The sequence below is a fragment of the Carassius carassius genome, chromosome 12 (genome assembly GCF_963082965.1).
Source record: "Carassius carassius chromosome 12, fCarCar2.1, whole genome shotgun sequence".
In the NCBI taxonomy this organism is placed as follows: domain Eukaryota; kingdom Metazoa; phylum Chordata; class Actinopteri; order Cypriniformes; family Cyprinidae; genus Carassius; species Carassius carassius.
This window is the reverse complement of record NC_081766.1, coordinates 3,678,409-3,694,688: the sequence shown is the minus strand read 5'-3', so window position 1 is coordinate 3,694,688 and position 16,280 is coordinate 3,678,409. Positions and strand designations below refer to the sequence as shown.

The 16,280-nt window shown below is 34.6% G+C and overlaps 4 protein-coding genes across 4 annotated transcripts in view; 1 reads left to right on the top strand and 3 right to left on the bottom strand.

Annotated features, from left to right (window-relative positions):
* Positions 1 to 519: 519 nt before the first annotated feature.
* Positions 520 to 2,950, bottom strand: xcr1b.3 (chemokine (C motif) receptor 1b, duplicate 3). Its single transcript, XM_059562752.1, has 2 exons — positions 2,665 to 2,950; positions 520 to 1,835 (listed from the first exon to the last, which is right to left on the bottom strand). Exon 2 carries the CDS (start codon positions 1,828 to 1,830, stop codon positions 802 to 804), a length of 1,029 nt encoding a protein of 342 aa, XP_059418735.1. The 5' UTR covers positions 1,831 to 1,835; positions 2,665 to 2,950; the 3' UTR covers positions 520 to 801.
* A 123-nt stretch (positions 2,951 to 3,073) lies between these two features.
* On the bottom strand, positions 3,074 to 4,483 carry LOC132154132 (chemokine XC receptor 1-like). Its single transcript, XM_059562751.1, has 2 exons — positions 4,385 to 4,483; positions 3,074 to 4,216 (listed from the first exon to the last, which is right to left on the bottom strand). Exon 2 carries the CDS (start codon positions 4,214 to 4,216, stop codon positions 3,149 to 3,151), a length of 1,068 nt encoding a protein of 355 aa, XP_059418734.1. The 5' UTR covers positions 4,385 to 4,483; the 3' UTR covers positions 3,074 to 3,148.
* Positions 4,484 to 7,730: 3,247 nt separating this feature from the next.
* On the bottom strand, positions 7,731 to 8,567 carry LOC132154131 (chemokine XC receptor 1-like). Its single transcript, XM_059562750.1, has one exon. It carries the CDS (start codon positions 8,559 to 8,561, stop codon positions 7,731 to 7,733), a length of 831 nt encoding a protein of 276 aa, XP_059418733.1. The 5' UTR covers positions 8,562 to 8,567.
* Positions 8,568 to 9,684: 1,117 nt separating this feature from the next.
* LOC132154501 (FYVE and coiled-coil domain-containing protein 1-like) overlaps positions 9,685 to 16,280 on the top strand; it is a 36,693-nt gene continuing 30,097 nt past the window's right edge. Inside the window, exons 1-2 of the mRNA XM_059563077.1 lie at positions 9,685 to 9,762; positions 10,273 to 10,369. Coding sequence (XP_059419060.1) covers positions 10,318 to 10,369 — 52 coding nt within the window. The 5' untranslated portion in view covers positions 9,685 to 9,762; positions 10,273 to 10,317. The remainder of the gene's footprint in view (positions 9,763 to 10,272; positions 10,370 to 16,280) is intronic.

The window sequence follows — 16,280 nt, the reverse complement described above, 5'->3', positions numbered from 1 at the left end:
ATACAATACATTCATACAGACAATTAGAGAACACTTTTATGATAAACATATTTTCAGTTTTTTACATCTAAGCAATTTAATATTTTGGGGACAATATTTTCACATTTATATTTACATTTAATCCTTTATCAGACACTTTTATCCAAAGCGACTTTATTATCCCCAAAAACATTCTGATATTACTTATGATGATATTTGTAAGAAAAATATTTGTAAAAAAAAAAAGTTTTCATGTTTTAAGGAAAATATGTGTATTACCTTTTACTTGGTACCTGCAACCCTTAATAATTTTTTATATACATTTTTTATACATATATAATTTATTTTTATTTTAAAAAAATGTTTACATTTAGAAACAAACATTAAACCATTTTTAAACCATCAGAAATAAACATTTAAAAAACCATTGTTATTATGTGACAGGAAGAACCATACAACAGAACCTTATGGCTTTCTCTCTCTCTCTCTCTCATTTAAAAAAAAAATTATATATGTAATAAACATATTATATATGATTAATTCATGTTTTCAGGAAAATGTATACATTTTTACTTAAAGGTTACACCACTTAAACTTTTTTTAATTTATGAAATCGACATGAATGAATTTAGATCATATTTCTAAGAATTTGGCGCATACTTAAAATGTTTTGTCATTCTAAAATTTTTGTCCTTTCTTCTTTCACTCTTGTATGTTTTTTTTTTGGTTTTATTGTTGATTTATAAAAACTATCGTTGAAAAATAAAAACTCACTTTAAAGCCACAACAAACTGTCATCATGACGCTTGACCTTTGACATGATCAGAGATGAAACTGGCCCGAGAAGCTGCTCGGATTGCTGAATGTTTGCGTGCTGAACCTCTGCGAGAGCCGACGGAAACCTCTGCTCCATGGCAGGTTATTCCTGAACTTCTTCCCTCCGAAGATGTGGATGAGTGGATTCAGACAGCAGTGGGAATATGCTAGAATGTGAGTGATGCAGTAGATGATCTCCCAAACACTTTCCTTCAAAGCAAAAACACCTAAAGACCTCAAGGACAAGAGGAAGAGGAAGATGTTATACGGTGCCCAGCAGATGAAGAATCCCACGGCGATGCTTAGAATGATGCATATGGCGTGATTTCTGCTTCGGATGCGACTTTGAAGGACAGCAAATCCCATCCGTGTGTGGCAGAACACAATAACCAGGAATGGCAACAGGAAAAAGAGAATTATCTGAGAGAAGTATCCAAACAACTCCATAAACATTGAGTTATAGTTGGGAACGCAAAATACACCATCAGGACCGTCCACAGTTTCAGAGAAGATCATTTCAGGCAGACTGAAGCCCACAGAGATCAACCACACCCCAGCAGATGAGATGTGTGTGTAAAGTCTGCTACGATTCCCTACAGACGAAGCGAACACCGGATACACCACAGCCACGTATCGATGGACTGTCATGACTGTGAGGAACATCATGTAGCTGTACAGGCCCAAAAAGATGCCCCAGGTGAACAGATTGCAGGCCAGATTTCCAAAAATCCATCCCCAAATGTGATTAATGGTCCAGGGAACCAGTGTGAAGGAGAAGATGAGGTCGGACACTGTCAGATGGAGGAGTAAACAGTCAGCAGAGCTGCTCAAACCCACTTTCTTCAAAACCACCCAAAGCAAAAAGCTGTTTCCAGGAAGACTGATGCTGGTGATGAGACAGTAGCAAACGGCGTTGATTATCCTAAACGAAAAATTCTCCTCCTCTAATGTAACCAAAGGATAATAATCGTCATATGTGTAGTCATATTCATAGCTGATATTGGAGGCTTTGTGTAAAGTCTCTCCATGCATCATATCGTCTGTAGAAAGACAGATTGAATAATGTTAAAAATCATGCATAAAGATCATATTAGAAAAACATCATATAAAAATGTTAGCAATTAGTCAAGTCCACTTTTAAAGTTCACCCAACAGAATATATTCAATACTCTCTTTAAAAATAAGGGTTTCAAAATAGTGGGTTTTCAAAGTGATGCAATAGAAGAATTATTTTTGGAAGCTTTCAGTGAATAGTTAGTTCTCTCTTTAATTTTTTTTTTTTTTTTTTTACATTTAAATAATTTAAAGAACAATTTTCCAATATATATATATATATATTTGTGGAATGTAAAAGTTTCATGGATATTAAAGTTCCTTCATGGAACTATAGATGCCAATAAATCACTTTTATTTTAATTTATGTAAATATATTATGTAAATAAATGTAAAATAATATAAACATATATATGTATATATTGTTTTAAAAAATGAATCAAAATTACACATTTTAAAAAATTTTTACATAATTGTTTCAATGCAATGATTATACATAATGAATGAAAGCACTATAAACTGACCTTTATCATGAAATTCCAAATCTTCTGAAGTTTTGTGTGACAAACGCAATTATTAAACACAGCTTTTAGGGAAAAAATACAAACGTATTCTTTATATAAAGGTTCCTTTTGACTTCAGATGATTTGGAAATTGACACATGATTCATATAGACAAATGATATGGTGCTACCGTAAATAATGACCTTTAAATGTTTTTGAATGATTAGTAATCAGACAAGCATGCATTCATTCCCAGAGATATGTGAAAGAAAGAGAAAGAGATATGAAAGAAAAAATGTAATACAAGAAATACCTTGGTTGCTGTGGTGGCTTGTTCCTTGAAATATCGCTGTTGTCTCTCATAGAGACACTGAAGAAATCATGCATGTTTCTTCCTTCAGACACACGAACGTCCAGCCCACTCATCAAACACTTTAACACATATCTTCTTTCACATATACATTCATCCTAAAGTAAATCGTTGAACAAAATAGAAAAAACTATTTCCAATATTTTCCACTATATCTTCTTAAACTTCTAATACAGTGATAAATAAAAGGCAAAGCTGGAGTTTTGCCCCAAATGTTCTAAAATATATATACGTGTCTGTGTTTGTGTGTTACAGTTTTCTTGGTGGTTATACCAATTTAAAAAGTGAAGTCTTATTATTTGTAACATCCTCAAAATCATTTTACGGGGGAAAATTAAAATAAAACATAATTGACCATTTTATACTAAAATGTTTTTTTTTTTTTTTTTGGGAATAAATAAATTCATCATGTTAATGATCTCTGTTTTTACAGTGTTTTCAGTGTGTTCAGCTCTAGAGAGTTTGTTTGTTGTGCTGCACAATTTTCTCGAGCTCCTTCAATGGTGTACGGATTAATCCTGGAGTCGCTGGGATCCGTTGTTCTTCTGTAGAGCGACGGATGTCTGAGTTCAGGAGAGCAGAACAATAAGCTGGACAAGAGATTTCTGTACTTCCCTCTGAGAATATACAGCGCTGGATTTATGCAGCAATGAGAAAATGCCAGAATCCTGCAGATGATAAACGTAAGATGCAGCTGATAATGTTCACAGGTGTCAGGTTCATAGATCGACATCAGCACCATGATGATATGATATGGTCCCCAGCATATGAAGAAACCTATAACAATGCACAGCACCAGTATCACAGTCCTGTATTTCTGCTTGGCTGACGTTGACATGAGAGTCATGAGGATTTTGGTGTAACAGAAAGCAATGACTGCAAATGGTATGAGGAACAGCATAATGAGCTGTGCATAATATCCAGCCTTTTCATCATGCATACTGTTGCTTTCACAAGAGTATGTCTTGATATGCACTTTTTGTGCATTTGCAGCTATTGAATCTCTCAGACAAGCAATCAAACTTATGATCCAGGCGCCAGCACAGGCAACATTTGAACATTTGAGCCTTCGTCTCCCTGTTAGCCAGTTGCTTCTTACCACAACCACAACAAAACGGTCGAGGGTCATGGCCGTGAGGAGAATAAGGCTTCCGTAGATGCCTATAAAATAGGCCCCGGTCATGATCTTGCAGGCGAAGTCACCAAAAACCCAATGATGAAGAAGCTCCACACACCAGAAAGGCAACGTCAGTGTAAACAGAAGGTCAAAAAGAGCCAAACAGAACATAAAAAGGTTGGTAACCCTTTTCAGGTCTTCGTAGCAGGTGAGCGCACACACGAGAAAGCCATTCCCGAGGATGCTGAGGCAGAAGATTATGGCGTAGCACACACCAGTGGTCATTTTATAGTCGTCGGCCTCACACATTGAGATTAGCTCTTCATATGGATATGAGTCATTATAATCATAGCTGCTGGTAAAATTGAACACCCCCATCTAGCATAAAAATAAATGCATTTTACCACAATGGAATTTCTGATACTTGCATGATGTAGAAAATTTTAAAAGCAAGCAATCACAGTCAAAAAGCCATGCAGCTGTTGCATCTTGGATCTTTGGTAGTATACACAGGATAGTAAGAATGAAAGAACGTGAAATGCCTACCTCAAGGTCTTGGTTGACAGGGTTGTATAACTGCTTAAGGAAAATAGTCTAAGTGACAATTGAAATCACACTTCTGTTACTGTTGTCATTTCCTTTTTGCTAATGCATGCAGTTTCACAATGAATAAATCGAGAGTGGCTTGGCATGGCAGCATGTGTTTTCTGAGAAATTTAAAACCTTTTGTCAAGTTGCCAAATATATTTATATTTAGATATTTATTGCAAATTCGAGCAATTCCAGTTCCTCAGTGATTTGCAATAAATATTTGCGGGAAATGCAATTGCATTAGGCCAACTTCTTTTTCCATTTAAATAAAATATTAATTTTAATCAGTTCTTTCAAGAGTAAAGACTTAATTAATTTTTCGGTCTTTTTAGAGGCAGTAAAAACAATCCATAACAGGCCTTCATTTTGCTCTAAAAGTCCATATCAAACAACAATACTAAACACATAAAAGTGAAAATGTATTAAATTCATTCATGTTTTTAAAATGATACCTGAACGCATTGTCATATGAAGAATTAACTCGATCATCTACATTTGAAAAGTATGTGTTTGATTCAGTAAAAAAGAGGTGGCTCATAACAGTACATTATCTTACAGTATCACAACGGCCATTATTTTGTGATTTTGTTTGATGTTCATTGAATAGCACAGATAAACACCTTTTTAGTATGCAGATGGAAGACAATTTATTAACAATACTGCACTGTTTTCATTTTAAAGCATACAGATTAAAGCAAAATAAGTCACATGAGTAAACTTTATTTCCAGAGTTATTTCCAGAGCATTTGATGAACCAAAAACACATAGCAGAAGATCACACTGAATCAGCCAACCACATACTGTTTGACTATGACTGAAGTGCCAAAGTGATGTGGTGAATTGATCCATAGAACAGCTGCAAGTCTGAGAAATTAACAGAAATGCTGCTGGTAAAATGTATTTTAATTTTTTTGTGACTCATCAAAGTATTGTCAGAACCCAATCTCAGGAAAATTAGTCACTGAATAGTTCATGCACATGATTTAAAAGAATTCAAGTCTGTAAATATATCAGTCAATGATCTTTGGCAAATATGATTAGTGATTATTTAATTATAAACAATTTATTATTGTTATTATGTAAAAAAAATCTTATTGGAAAAATATTTCACTTCAAGTATAACAATGTGAAATGCATAGATGCAAAGATGTTTTGTTGATCAAAGTTTCTTGGAGGAAACACTCATAGAAACAGATGTTTCCTGAATAGGTTTTTTTACATTTGATTTAAATTTATTTGTTTATTTTTTTTAATCATGGTTGTACATATTGACAGGTTTTTCTCATGCAATGTCCTTATTTTATTATAATTATTATTATTTTTTGCTTGCATATTTCAAATTTCAGAAGTCAAAAGTCAAAAAAAAAAAAAAAAAAAACAGGTGCCAAACTATCAAAAGTTTAACCCATTCAAGTGAAGACACACCTGGAGCAGTGGACAGCTGTACCCTTTCAAAAGGTATTAATATGGACAACTAGATAACATGTACTTGTAAAAGTGACAGCGTTGTGTCTTATTTATGAGAGTGAACAAAGCTAAAGGTAAAGGCTAAGAAAGGAGAAGTTGAGACCCCAATTGTAGATCAAAGAACCACAGTATATCAGGAAACCAGCAGCAATGTGGTTAGGTGCAATTTCTTTTTACTGTTTGTGACTCAAAGGTTCCATTAATGACAGATGCTACAGGCCTAGCTTTGCAGTGCAATAGTAAATGTACATGGTTTCTAAAACATTCATAAATCAATTATTGATAAATTATTAATTTATAAATAAATTGAAGGATAAACGATAATGATTCATTCAGTTTAAGTTTCACACATAAACTGCGAGATAATGTCAAATTTCACACACACACACACACACACACACACACACACACACACACACACACACACACACACACACACACACACACACACACACACATTAATATTAAAGCTGTTAGTCTAAAATAAATTAAAAATTGCAACAACAAAAAAATGAAAAAAAAAAAATATGTTAAAGACATGTATACAAGCCATTATGTTGTTTAAAGTTAACAAATGTAGTAAAGAGCTAACATGTTCACCACTGTATATAAACATCAATTTATTTGTTCATTTTTTGTAGCTTCAATTATTTATGTACAAAAGAAATCAAATATATAATGCAAATAATTTTAACAGACTAAATGTATATAACAGGGGTATTCAATTAAAGTTCCAAGAGGTCTGGTCTCATTATTTCCTTTCCAGAGGACACCAGTAGTGCAGTCAAAAATATCAAGGCATTGGGTCCTCAGAGCCACAGGGCAGTTACTTCTGAGAATGTTTCTATAAAAACCAAAGGGCAGTTACTTCTGAGAATGTTTCTATAAAAAAAACATCAGTTGAGCCCAATATGAATATTAAAATATAAGATCAGGTATTTTATCAAGCTATTATTATGTTTAATGTTTAGATACTGTACATATTTAAGAAAGAAGACCATGTGACAGAAAAGATACTCTATGGGGGTTCAGAGTTTCTCTCTTATAGTCTGGACCATTTTTATATTTTGCTTTAAACAAACATAATCAAAACACTCTCATCATGTGCAGAAAACAGTTAACCAGTGATTTTAATGTTTATGTCTTTCCTTGTCATCTACAAATAATTTTCCCAATTTCAATAATTATATGTTTATTTTAAAATGCTCTTAACATACTGATTAAAAATACTAAATGTAGATGTCATGTTTTGAACGGTCATATACGTATATATGATCGGTAAAATAACTATATTTGCAGTATTGTTGTTTTCTGCAGTGCTTTAGCAAAAGTATTGATATATATTTGCTGCTCACTGTGTTTCTGTTTCTGTTAATGTCGCTTGAGTGTCTTGATAGAGAAGCAATGCACATGGAAAGGGCTTGAATGAATCACAATTGGCTCTGGGTAAAAAAATTAATAAAAAAACATTAGAGGATAAAAAGGTGAAAGTTCATTACAATAAATGGCCCTGAGAGCTGCGGTGTGAACAGCTTTGTTGTTTTGAAGCACTGCTCACTTAATTTACAAATGGTCAAATGGTGCTGCATGCCATTGCAATTATGTCTAGAGGTCCGATTAGAACAAATCTGAGCCCGCCATATGAATATGCCTGGTATATAACAACTTCTTGTAAGTTTGAATCACAGATTATTTATTTTTTTAGCTTTTTACATGAAATTGTAGTATTCAAATCAGTTTATTGTACAGACACTTTAAATTGCATTCATTTTGTTGCCGAAAATCAGTACATGCATTGTTTAGACCCATTGAAAGTTTGTTTAACTATAGAAAGCTAAAACATAGATATTTCTTCACCGTTGGAGAAATCAAGCATGCTGTATCGATTCTGAACCTCTGTGTTGTTCTTACAGAAAATAGGTAAGATTTTCTTCAAGCGGTTTCTGAATTTTGTCCCCATAAAAACATAAAACACAGGATTCAGGCAGCAGTGGGAGAAAGCCACCATCTGAGAGATGTGCTTCCAATAGTAAATAGATTTACTCAGCTCACAATCACTAAAAGGAGAGATATTCCATGAAATCAGAGAGTCCAGAAATATGGCCATGTTGTATGGCCCCCATCCCAAGAAAAAAAATACCACTATGAAGAGGATGAGCTGCACTGTCTTTCTACGAGTGTGAGATATTAGCCGTCCCAAGATCACAGTGTAGCAAAAAGCAATGATCACAAAAGCGATAACGAAAAAAGAATTTTGCAAGTATGTACTTGCCAATATCCAATTAATTTCACCAGCAAAATCAGTGGCCATGTAGCAGTGGACAGTCAGAACCGTCAGGAAGATGCTGCTGCTGTAATATCCCGTGTAGAACACAAAGTTAACTGCTTTGCAAGCAGGATCTCCAAGAGTCCAGCCATACATGTAGTAGTGGGCCCAGAAGGGCAGGCCAAAGGTGAAAATGAGATCAGAGAGAGCCAGATTTAACAGAAGCGTGTTGTTGAGGGATTTCAGATTTTCATACTTCACAAGGACCCACAAAACCAATGTGTTTCCCACACAGCTGAACAGAACGACGATGAGGAAAATGACTGGGGTGATGGCTTTCCCAAACTGGATAACATTTGTCTCGATACAAATGTCAAAAGGATAGTAACAGTAATACATGCCAGATGTTTCATACAGATTTTCAGTCACTGATTGGGGTGTCATCTCGATGCATAAATATACACTGAAAAAATAATTCGGGACAAATTCACTCAGAAATTCCTTATACATTTCACAAATGATTAAAAAAATCTATCTATCTATCTATCTAGCTATCTATCTATCTATCTATCTATCTATCTATCTATCTATCTATCTATCTATCTATCTGTCTGATCTTACTAACTCAAATATTAAATATTAACCAACTGGAGAAATAACCAGCGATTGCATTGATAATTGCACATATTTTCTTTTCCACTATATTTCACTTCAGAAATATTGAGAACAAAATATTAATGCAAATCTAATATTTCTAATATTATACAAAAATGTTATATCTCAGTGGAATTTATAATGTTTTCTGCATGCTGAGCTATCTCTTACCTTTATGAAATTCTCCAAAGAATATATTAATAGTTGATTGCAGACTGAATGAGAGTTAAATCTAAAAAGGATGAAACTTTCAAGATGACTGTTCCTATTAGAGTATCAGTGTAAACAGTACAACCCACAATAATGATGCCAGAGCTCCCATTCTTCAAAATAAAGAACCAATATCCCCATGTCCTATTTTCTGTTCCTTTATACTGTAGCATGCATTTATTTTGAAGATCTGGAGGGACCTTGCCCTTAGTCAAAAAAGACTTGAATAACGAAAGATGAATAAAATCACATTGAGTTGGCCTATGTAGCCTTTATTTTAAATATGGATTGGGATAAATGCATTATTAAAATAAAACTTAAAATAAGACTCTATGCATCAGCCCTGATTGTATCTCTTTTTGAAAGCACATGCTTCGTAATATGACTCTGCAGAAGCAATTGATAAAACTAATTATTGATGGTTACTGGTTTTGATCTTCTTTTAAGTTATACAGTAACACTTAGCACGTTAAATCATAACATATATATGTGAACACCTGAAATGTGTTTGTGTTAGTGGTGATGCGGCACTTGTTATTGATCATCACATGACATTTACTGCGTTTCTTTTTCTTTCGTGCAACCAAACTTGGTGCGCTCCGAAGGAATCTGCTCCTTCGCTTTCCTCTGATTGGATTAGCTTGCTGTCAGTCCATCTTAGTACCGCCCCCTCGAATGACAGCAGGGTTGTATCTACAGTAAATAATCGATGAGGAAGATCGTCTTTCTGTATGAAGTATGTCTTCATTTACATCTATTTATCATTATTTACATATGTTTATTAAATATACATATATTTATACTGACGATAGTTTGAAGTTCTGTCATAAATGTTCATGAAGCGCTAAACGCTAAAGTTGCAAAGTTCAGCAGGTGCCTGCCTAGCCTCATTTTAATATTTAAATATATGAAAAATATGAATTATAATTTTAATCTATAATCATGGTAATCACAATATATATATATATTTAAGGAATTGTAATTTCCGGCCAGTGAATTTCCCTACGTTTAAAAATAAAAGTAAAACTATACATCAAGATTTCATCAGTACATTATTCTGTTTTTTTGTTTATTATTATTATTTTTTTTTAATGATACAAATAAGTTCAGAAATAAAATGGTAAAATTATGGGATGTTTTATTTTATAACATTGTTATATCGTCATAAACCTTTTGAGGTTTACTGTTTTATTGTTGTTTTTATTATTTTAGTACCAGCCTTTTTCTTTTCCCTTTGATTTTACAGGCACTTTATGAACCATCCACACTAACAGATTCAGCCTAAATAACCATGAATACAGTGGGAGAGAATCAGCTGCAGAGAATAATCAGAGATTTGCATGGTAAAATCACACTCTCAATGTCATGTTCTGCACGTGTGAACGGGAGTCTCTTGACACTGTGATTGGCCGAAAAATATTTTGTTTAGCTTTTTCTAGAGACACTGCTAAATTTCCCTACATTTTCTGTATCTCTGAAATATAGACATAACTAAGTGTTCAGCAAGCTTGTTATTGGAATGTACAGTCGTGGCCAAAAGTTTTGAGAATTACATAAATAATGGAAATTGGAAAAGTTGCTGCTTTAATTTTTATAATAGCAATTTGCATATACTCCAGAATGTTATGAAGAGTGATCAGATGAATTGTATGAGGCGCCGTGTAGGATTTAAATCAAACTTCGCTTATCAATACATACATAAAACACGTGCATATATATACCTATAAATTACTCACATATAATGCATACTACTGGATGTTCAAAAATACATATATAAAATACACGTGAACACTAATATGAAATCGATACCAATACATATAATGTTAGCAATGTATGCATACACACTTGTGAATAACTTGCATATACATATAAACTTGACACGTGCATACACCTACAGACACTCGCATATACATATAAACTTGATCCGTGCATATACACCTATTAAACACTCGCACATACATATAAACTCGCTGCATACAAACACACCTGCACATATGGGAGGCTGTTTGAGGCGAAACCCTTTGAAAACTTGTGATACACACTGAAACACTTGCGATACACACTGAAACACTTGCGATACACACTGAAACACTTGTGATACACACTGAAACACTTGCGATACTCAGTGAAACGCTTGCGATACACACTGAAACACTTGCGATACACACTGAAACACTTGCGATACACACTGAAACACTTGTGCGTATAAGTGAAACACTGTATATCTGTGCAAATATATAAAAACTTTGAAACATTCTCGCGTGTGAGAGAGCATTAACATTTTCAGTGTGTCCGGAAGTCATTTCATTGCAACCGGAAGTTATACTACTTCTTCTTCTTCGGTTTTATGGCGGGTAGCACCAAAGTTAGGTGCATTATCGCCACCTACTGTATTGGAGTGTGAACCAGAGTTTACTCTTTCAAAACGGGAGAAAAAAAGTAATAATAAAAAAAATATATATATATATATATATATATATATATATATATATATATATATATATATATATATATATATATATTTTTTTTTTTTTTTACATAAATACAATTAAACCCACTAACCGGAAGTTATAGCTCAAATATTCTCCTCATATATTCGGACTAAATGAACCGACGGACACGGGAAAGAAAATGTAAAAAAAAAAGAAAAAAAATCAGAATTGGCAATAACACACGAGTGATCACATACGAAAAAGCCTAATGTAAAGAATAACAACAAATACCTCATTTTTTAAACAAGTTTGGAAGGAGCCATATACGTGGAGAATATTTGAGCTATAACTTCCTGTTGCAATGAAACGACTTCTGGACACACTGAAAATGTTTATCCTCTCTCACACCCGAGAATGTTTGAAAGTGCAGTCTTTGTGCAGGCACAACAGTACGTGGGCGATTACAGGGCATATGCAAAGAGTTTCTATGTAACCGCATGTCTTTCATATATTTGCAAAGATATATAGTGTTTCACATGTATGTGCAAGTAATTCACTTGTACGCACAAGTGTTTCAGTGTGTATCGCAAGTGTTTCAGTGTGTATCCCAAGTGATTCACTTGTACACGCAAGTGTTTCAGTGTGTATCGCAAGTGTTTCAGTGTGTATCGCAAGTGTTTCAGTGTGTATCGCAAGTGTTTCAGTGTGTATCGCAAGTGTTTCAGTGTGTATCGCAAGTTTTCAATGGGTTTCGCCTCAAACGGCCTCCCATATGCACATACTCGCACATACATATAAACTTGATCCGTGCATATACACCTATTATACACTTGCACATACATATAAACTCGATGCGCGCATACATAAAAAATAACATTTACTAACAGTATATAGAAAAACAAATGCATTATTTGTGTACATATATATATGCAAGTGATTTCATATGTGGATGTGTGTGAATTTTCAGTGTAAACGGAAGGTATTTCAGTGTAAAAGGAAGTCGTTTAACCGTGAACGGAAGTAACCGCATTTGCAATCATGGACAGGGAGGGATCTGTGTCATTCCTAATCATTTGCTCAATCATACAAAAACAAGTTTTTAATAACAAAGCGAAAGCTGAATGTTTTTTTTTTAAATACATGAACTGGAATATAAAGATTCTTAATCTATTTTTTTTTTGTCCAAAACTGATACATTTAGTAGATAAAATGTACTATATAGTTATACTATATAACTATATAGAAAGGTTGTAAAATGTCTTTACTTTGTTTTTGTCTTTAATCATATACTGCATTGTGGTGCACTTTGAGATTAATTATCCACGGACCATTTTTACAACACCTAGGGATGCACCGAATATTCGGCCACCGAAAATTTTCGGCCGAAAATGGCCAAAAAGTGCATTTTCGGTTTTCGGCCGAAACACTTTTATTACCGAAACAACACGGCCGAAATGTTATGATGACGCAAACAGAAACACTTTCTAGTACTACAGAGAAAAATTTCAAATGCTCTTCACCTAAATGCACTTTTTATGAGAGAACAGTTAATTTTAAAACCTTTCTGCAGGCCAGTAGGCCTGTACATTATTATTTAATATACAGATGAGTGGGATTAAATTTTAGTTTGAATTTTATTTTATACTGTGCATTGTTGCAATGTGCTTAATAAATATTTGCATAATTTGTAATTATGCATTTTTATGTTTTTTTTAATAATTTATGTAATTGTAATTATCTTTGAAACTTTAATATTAATTTATGCAATTGCAATGTTTTAATTTTAGTAAAGTTAGTACACGGTCATAGCAATAAATGCAATGGTACTAATAATTGGGATAATTTCTTTCGGTGTTTCGGTTTCGGTTTTCGGCCTTGGTTTTCTCTTTTTCGGTTTTCGGTTTCGGCCAAGAATTTTCATTTCGGTGCATCCCTAACAATACCCTTTATTCACGAAACATGTTTTATTAGATTGTACTTGAGTTGATTACCTTTGATTATCTTGATTTCAAAAGTGTGGATTTCAGGAACAGAATGTAGTAAAACTTTAAAACTGGTTAATAATACAACATTTGTATCAAATAGTAGGCTATACAAGTTTTTTTTTTTTTTTGCATATGATGTTTAACTATTACACTGATAAAGTACACATCCACCATCCCCTGCATCAAATAAAAAAATTAAAAAAATTGTATGATTGTACTAATATGATTCACGAGGCGTTTGCCCTGTCGATCATGAGACCGATTACAGCAGTTCACAATACAGCAATACTGAACCATTTTCCCAAAAATAATCAAAATTAATGACCAAATGACCAACATTACCTAATGCGTACTATACAGTACATCTACTTCCGTACCGCGATTCCCTCAATGCATTGCAATGTGACGCAACGATCCCGACCTCTATAAAAGCGATCCATGTGTCATACAGATATATTGTGGCTGTGTTGTCACATGACAAGCATGACGTGCCGCCATGGAAACATTAAGGCGGTACATTCTAAAATAACGGTCGTCTAAAGAAACTCACGCTGGGACTCAACTAGAATATTTTGAACTCATGTGCGAAAGGGTTTTATTTCTGAAAATGGCTAAGCTCAAGTGGAGCTGGGACTTAGTTGGCAACACATTTTATATTTTTTTAACTAGAGGCAGGACATTTTACTCTCTCTATAATTTGTATAGCTTTTCGGAAGGTATTTCGTGAAGATTGCATAGAAGTGAAATTGTGAAATTCTCACCTTTTTCTAGATCGAAACTGACAATTAACTTACTGCTGCTGAGTGTGATATCATGGTCTGTGAACTCGCCGGTGTTCTGAAATGTTCAGTGTCTGAGATATTTGGTGTCATTGAGAATAAAGAACTATATATAAAGACTCGTATGCAGTAACAAGTATTTAACTTTTTTTCTCCTTGAAAAAGGTTTCACATGAAAAAAACCTTCAAACTGGCTGTTATTAAGCCTCTCATCAAAAAACCACAACTTGACCCCAAAGAACTAGTTAATTATAGACCAATCTCGAATCTCCCTTTTCTGTCCAAGATACTAGAAAAGGTGGTATCCACACAATTATATTCCTTCTTAGAGAAAAATGGTATATGTGAGGATTTCCAGTCAGGATTTAGACCGTATCATAGTACTGAGACTGCTCTTCTTAGAGTTACAAATGATCTGCTCTTATCATCTGATCGTGGGTGTATCTCTCTATTAGTTTTATTGGATCTTAGTGCTGCGTTTGACACAATTGACCACAACATTCTTTTGCATAGACTTGAATACTTTGTTGGCATCAGTGGAAGTGCATTAGCATGGTTTAAATCGTACTTATAGGACCGCCATCAGTTCGTAGCAGTGAATGAAGATGTATCCTATCGATCACAAGTGCAGTATGGAGTACCTCAAGGCTCAGTACTAGGGCCGCTACTCTTCACGCTTTATATGTTACCCTTGGGAGATATCATCAGGAAACATGGTGTTAGTTTTCACTGTTATGCTGATGATACTCAGCTCTATATTTCTTCGCAGCCCGGTGAAACACACCAATTTGAAAAACTAATGGATTGCATAGTCGATATAAAAAACTGGATGACGAGTAATTTCTTACTGCTAAATTCTGAAAAAACAGAGGTGTTAATTATAGGACCTAAAAACTCTGCTTGTAATAACCTAGAACATTGTCTAAGACTTGATGGTTGCTCTGTCAATTCTTCGTCATCAGTTAGGAACCTAGGTGTGCTACTTGATCGCAATCTTTCCTTAGAAAGCCACGTTTCTAGCATTTGTAAAACTGCATTTTTCCATCTCAAAAATATATCTAAATTACGGCCTATGCTCTCAGTGTCAAATGCAGAAATGTTAATCCATGCATTTATGACCTCAAGGTTAGATTATTGTAATGCTTTATTGGGTGGTTGTTCTGCACGCTTAGTAAACAAACTACAGCTAGTCCAAAATGCAGCAGCAAGAGTTCTTACTAGAACCAGGAAGTATGACCATATTAGTCCGGTCCTGTCAACACTGCACTGGCTCCCTATCAAGCATCGCATAGATTTTAAAATATTGCTTATTACTTATAAAGCCCTGAATGGTTTAGCACCTCAGTATTTGAATGAGCTCCTTTTACATTATAATCCTCTACGTCCGCTACGTTCTCAAAACTCAGGCAATTTGATAATACCTAGAATATCAAAATCAACTGCAGGCGGCAGATCCTTTTCCTATTTGGCGCCCAAACTCTGGAATAACCTACCTAACATTGTTCGGGAGGCAGACACACTCTTGCAGTTTAAATCTAGATTAAAGACCCATCTCTTTAACCTGGCATACACATAACATACTAATATGCTTTTATTATCCAAATCCGTTAAAGGATTTTTAGGCTGCATTAATTAGGTAAACCGGAACCGGAAACACTTCCCATAACAACCTATGTACTTGCTACATCATTAGAAGAATGGCATCTACGCTAATATTTGTCTGTTTCTCTCTTGTTCCGAGGTCACCGTGGCCACCAGATCCAGTCTGTGTCCAGATCAGAGGGTCACTGCAGTCACCCGGATCCAGTACGTATCCAGACCAGATGCTGGATCAGCACCTAGAAAGGACCTCTACATCCCTGAAAGACAGCGGAGACCAGGACAACTAGAGCCCCAGATACAGATCCCCTGTAAAGACCTTGTCTCAGAGGAGCACCAGGACAAGACCACAGGAAACAGATGATTCTTCTGCACAATCTGACTTTGCTGCAGCCTGGAATTGAACTACTGGTTTCGTCTGGTCAGAGGAGAACTGGCCCCCCAACTGAGCCTGGTTTC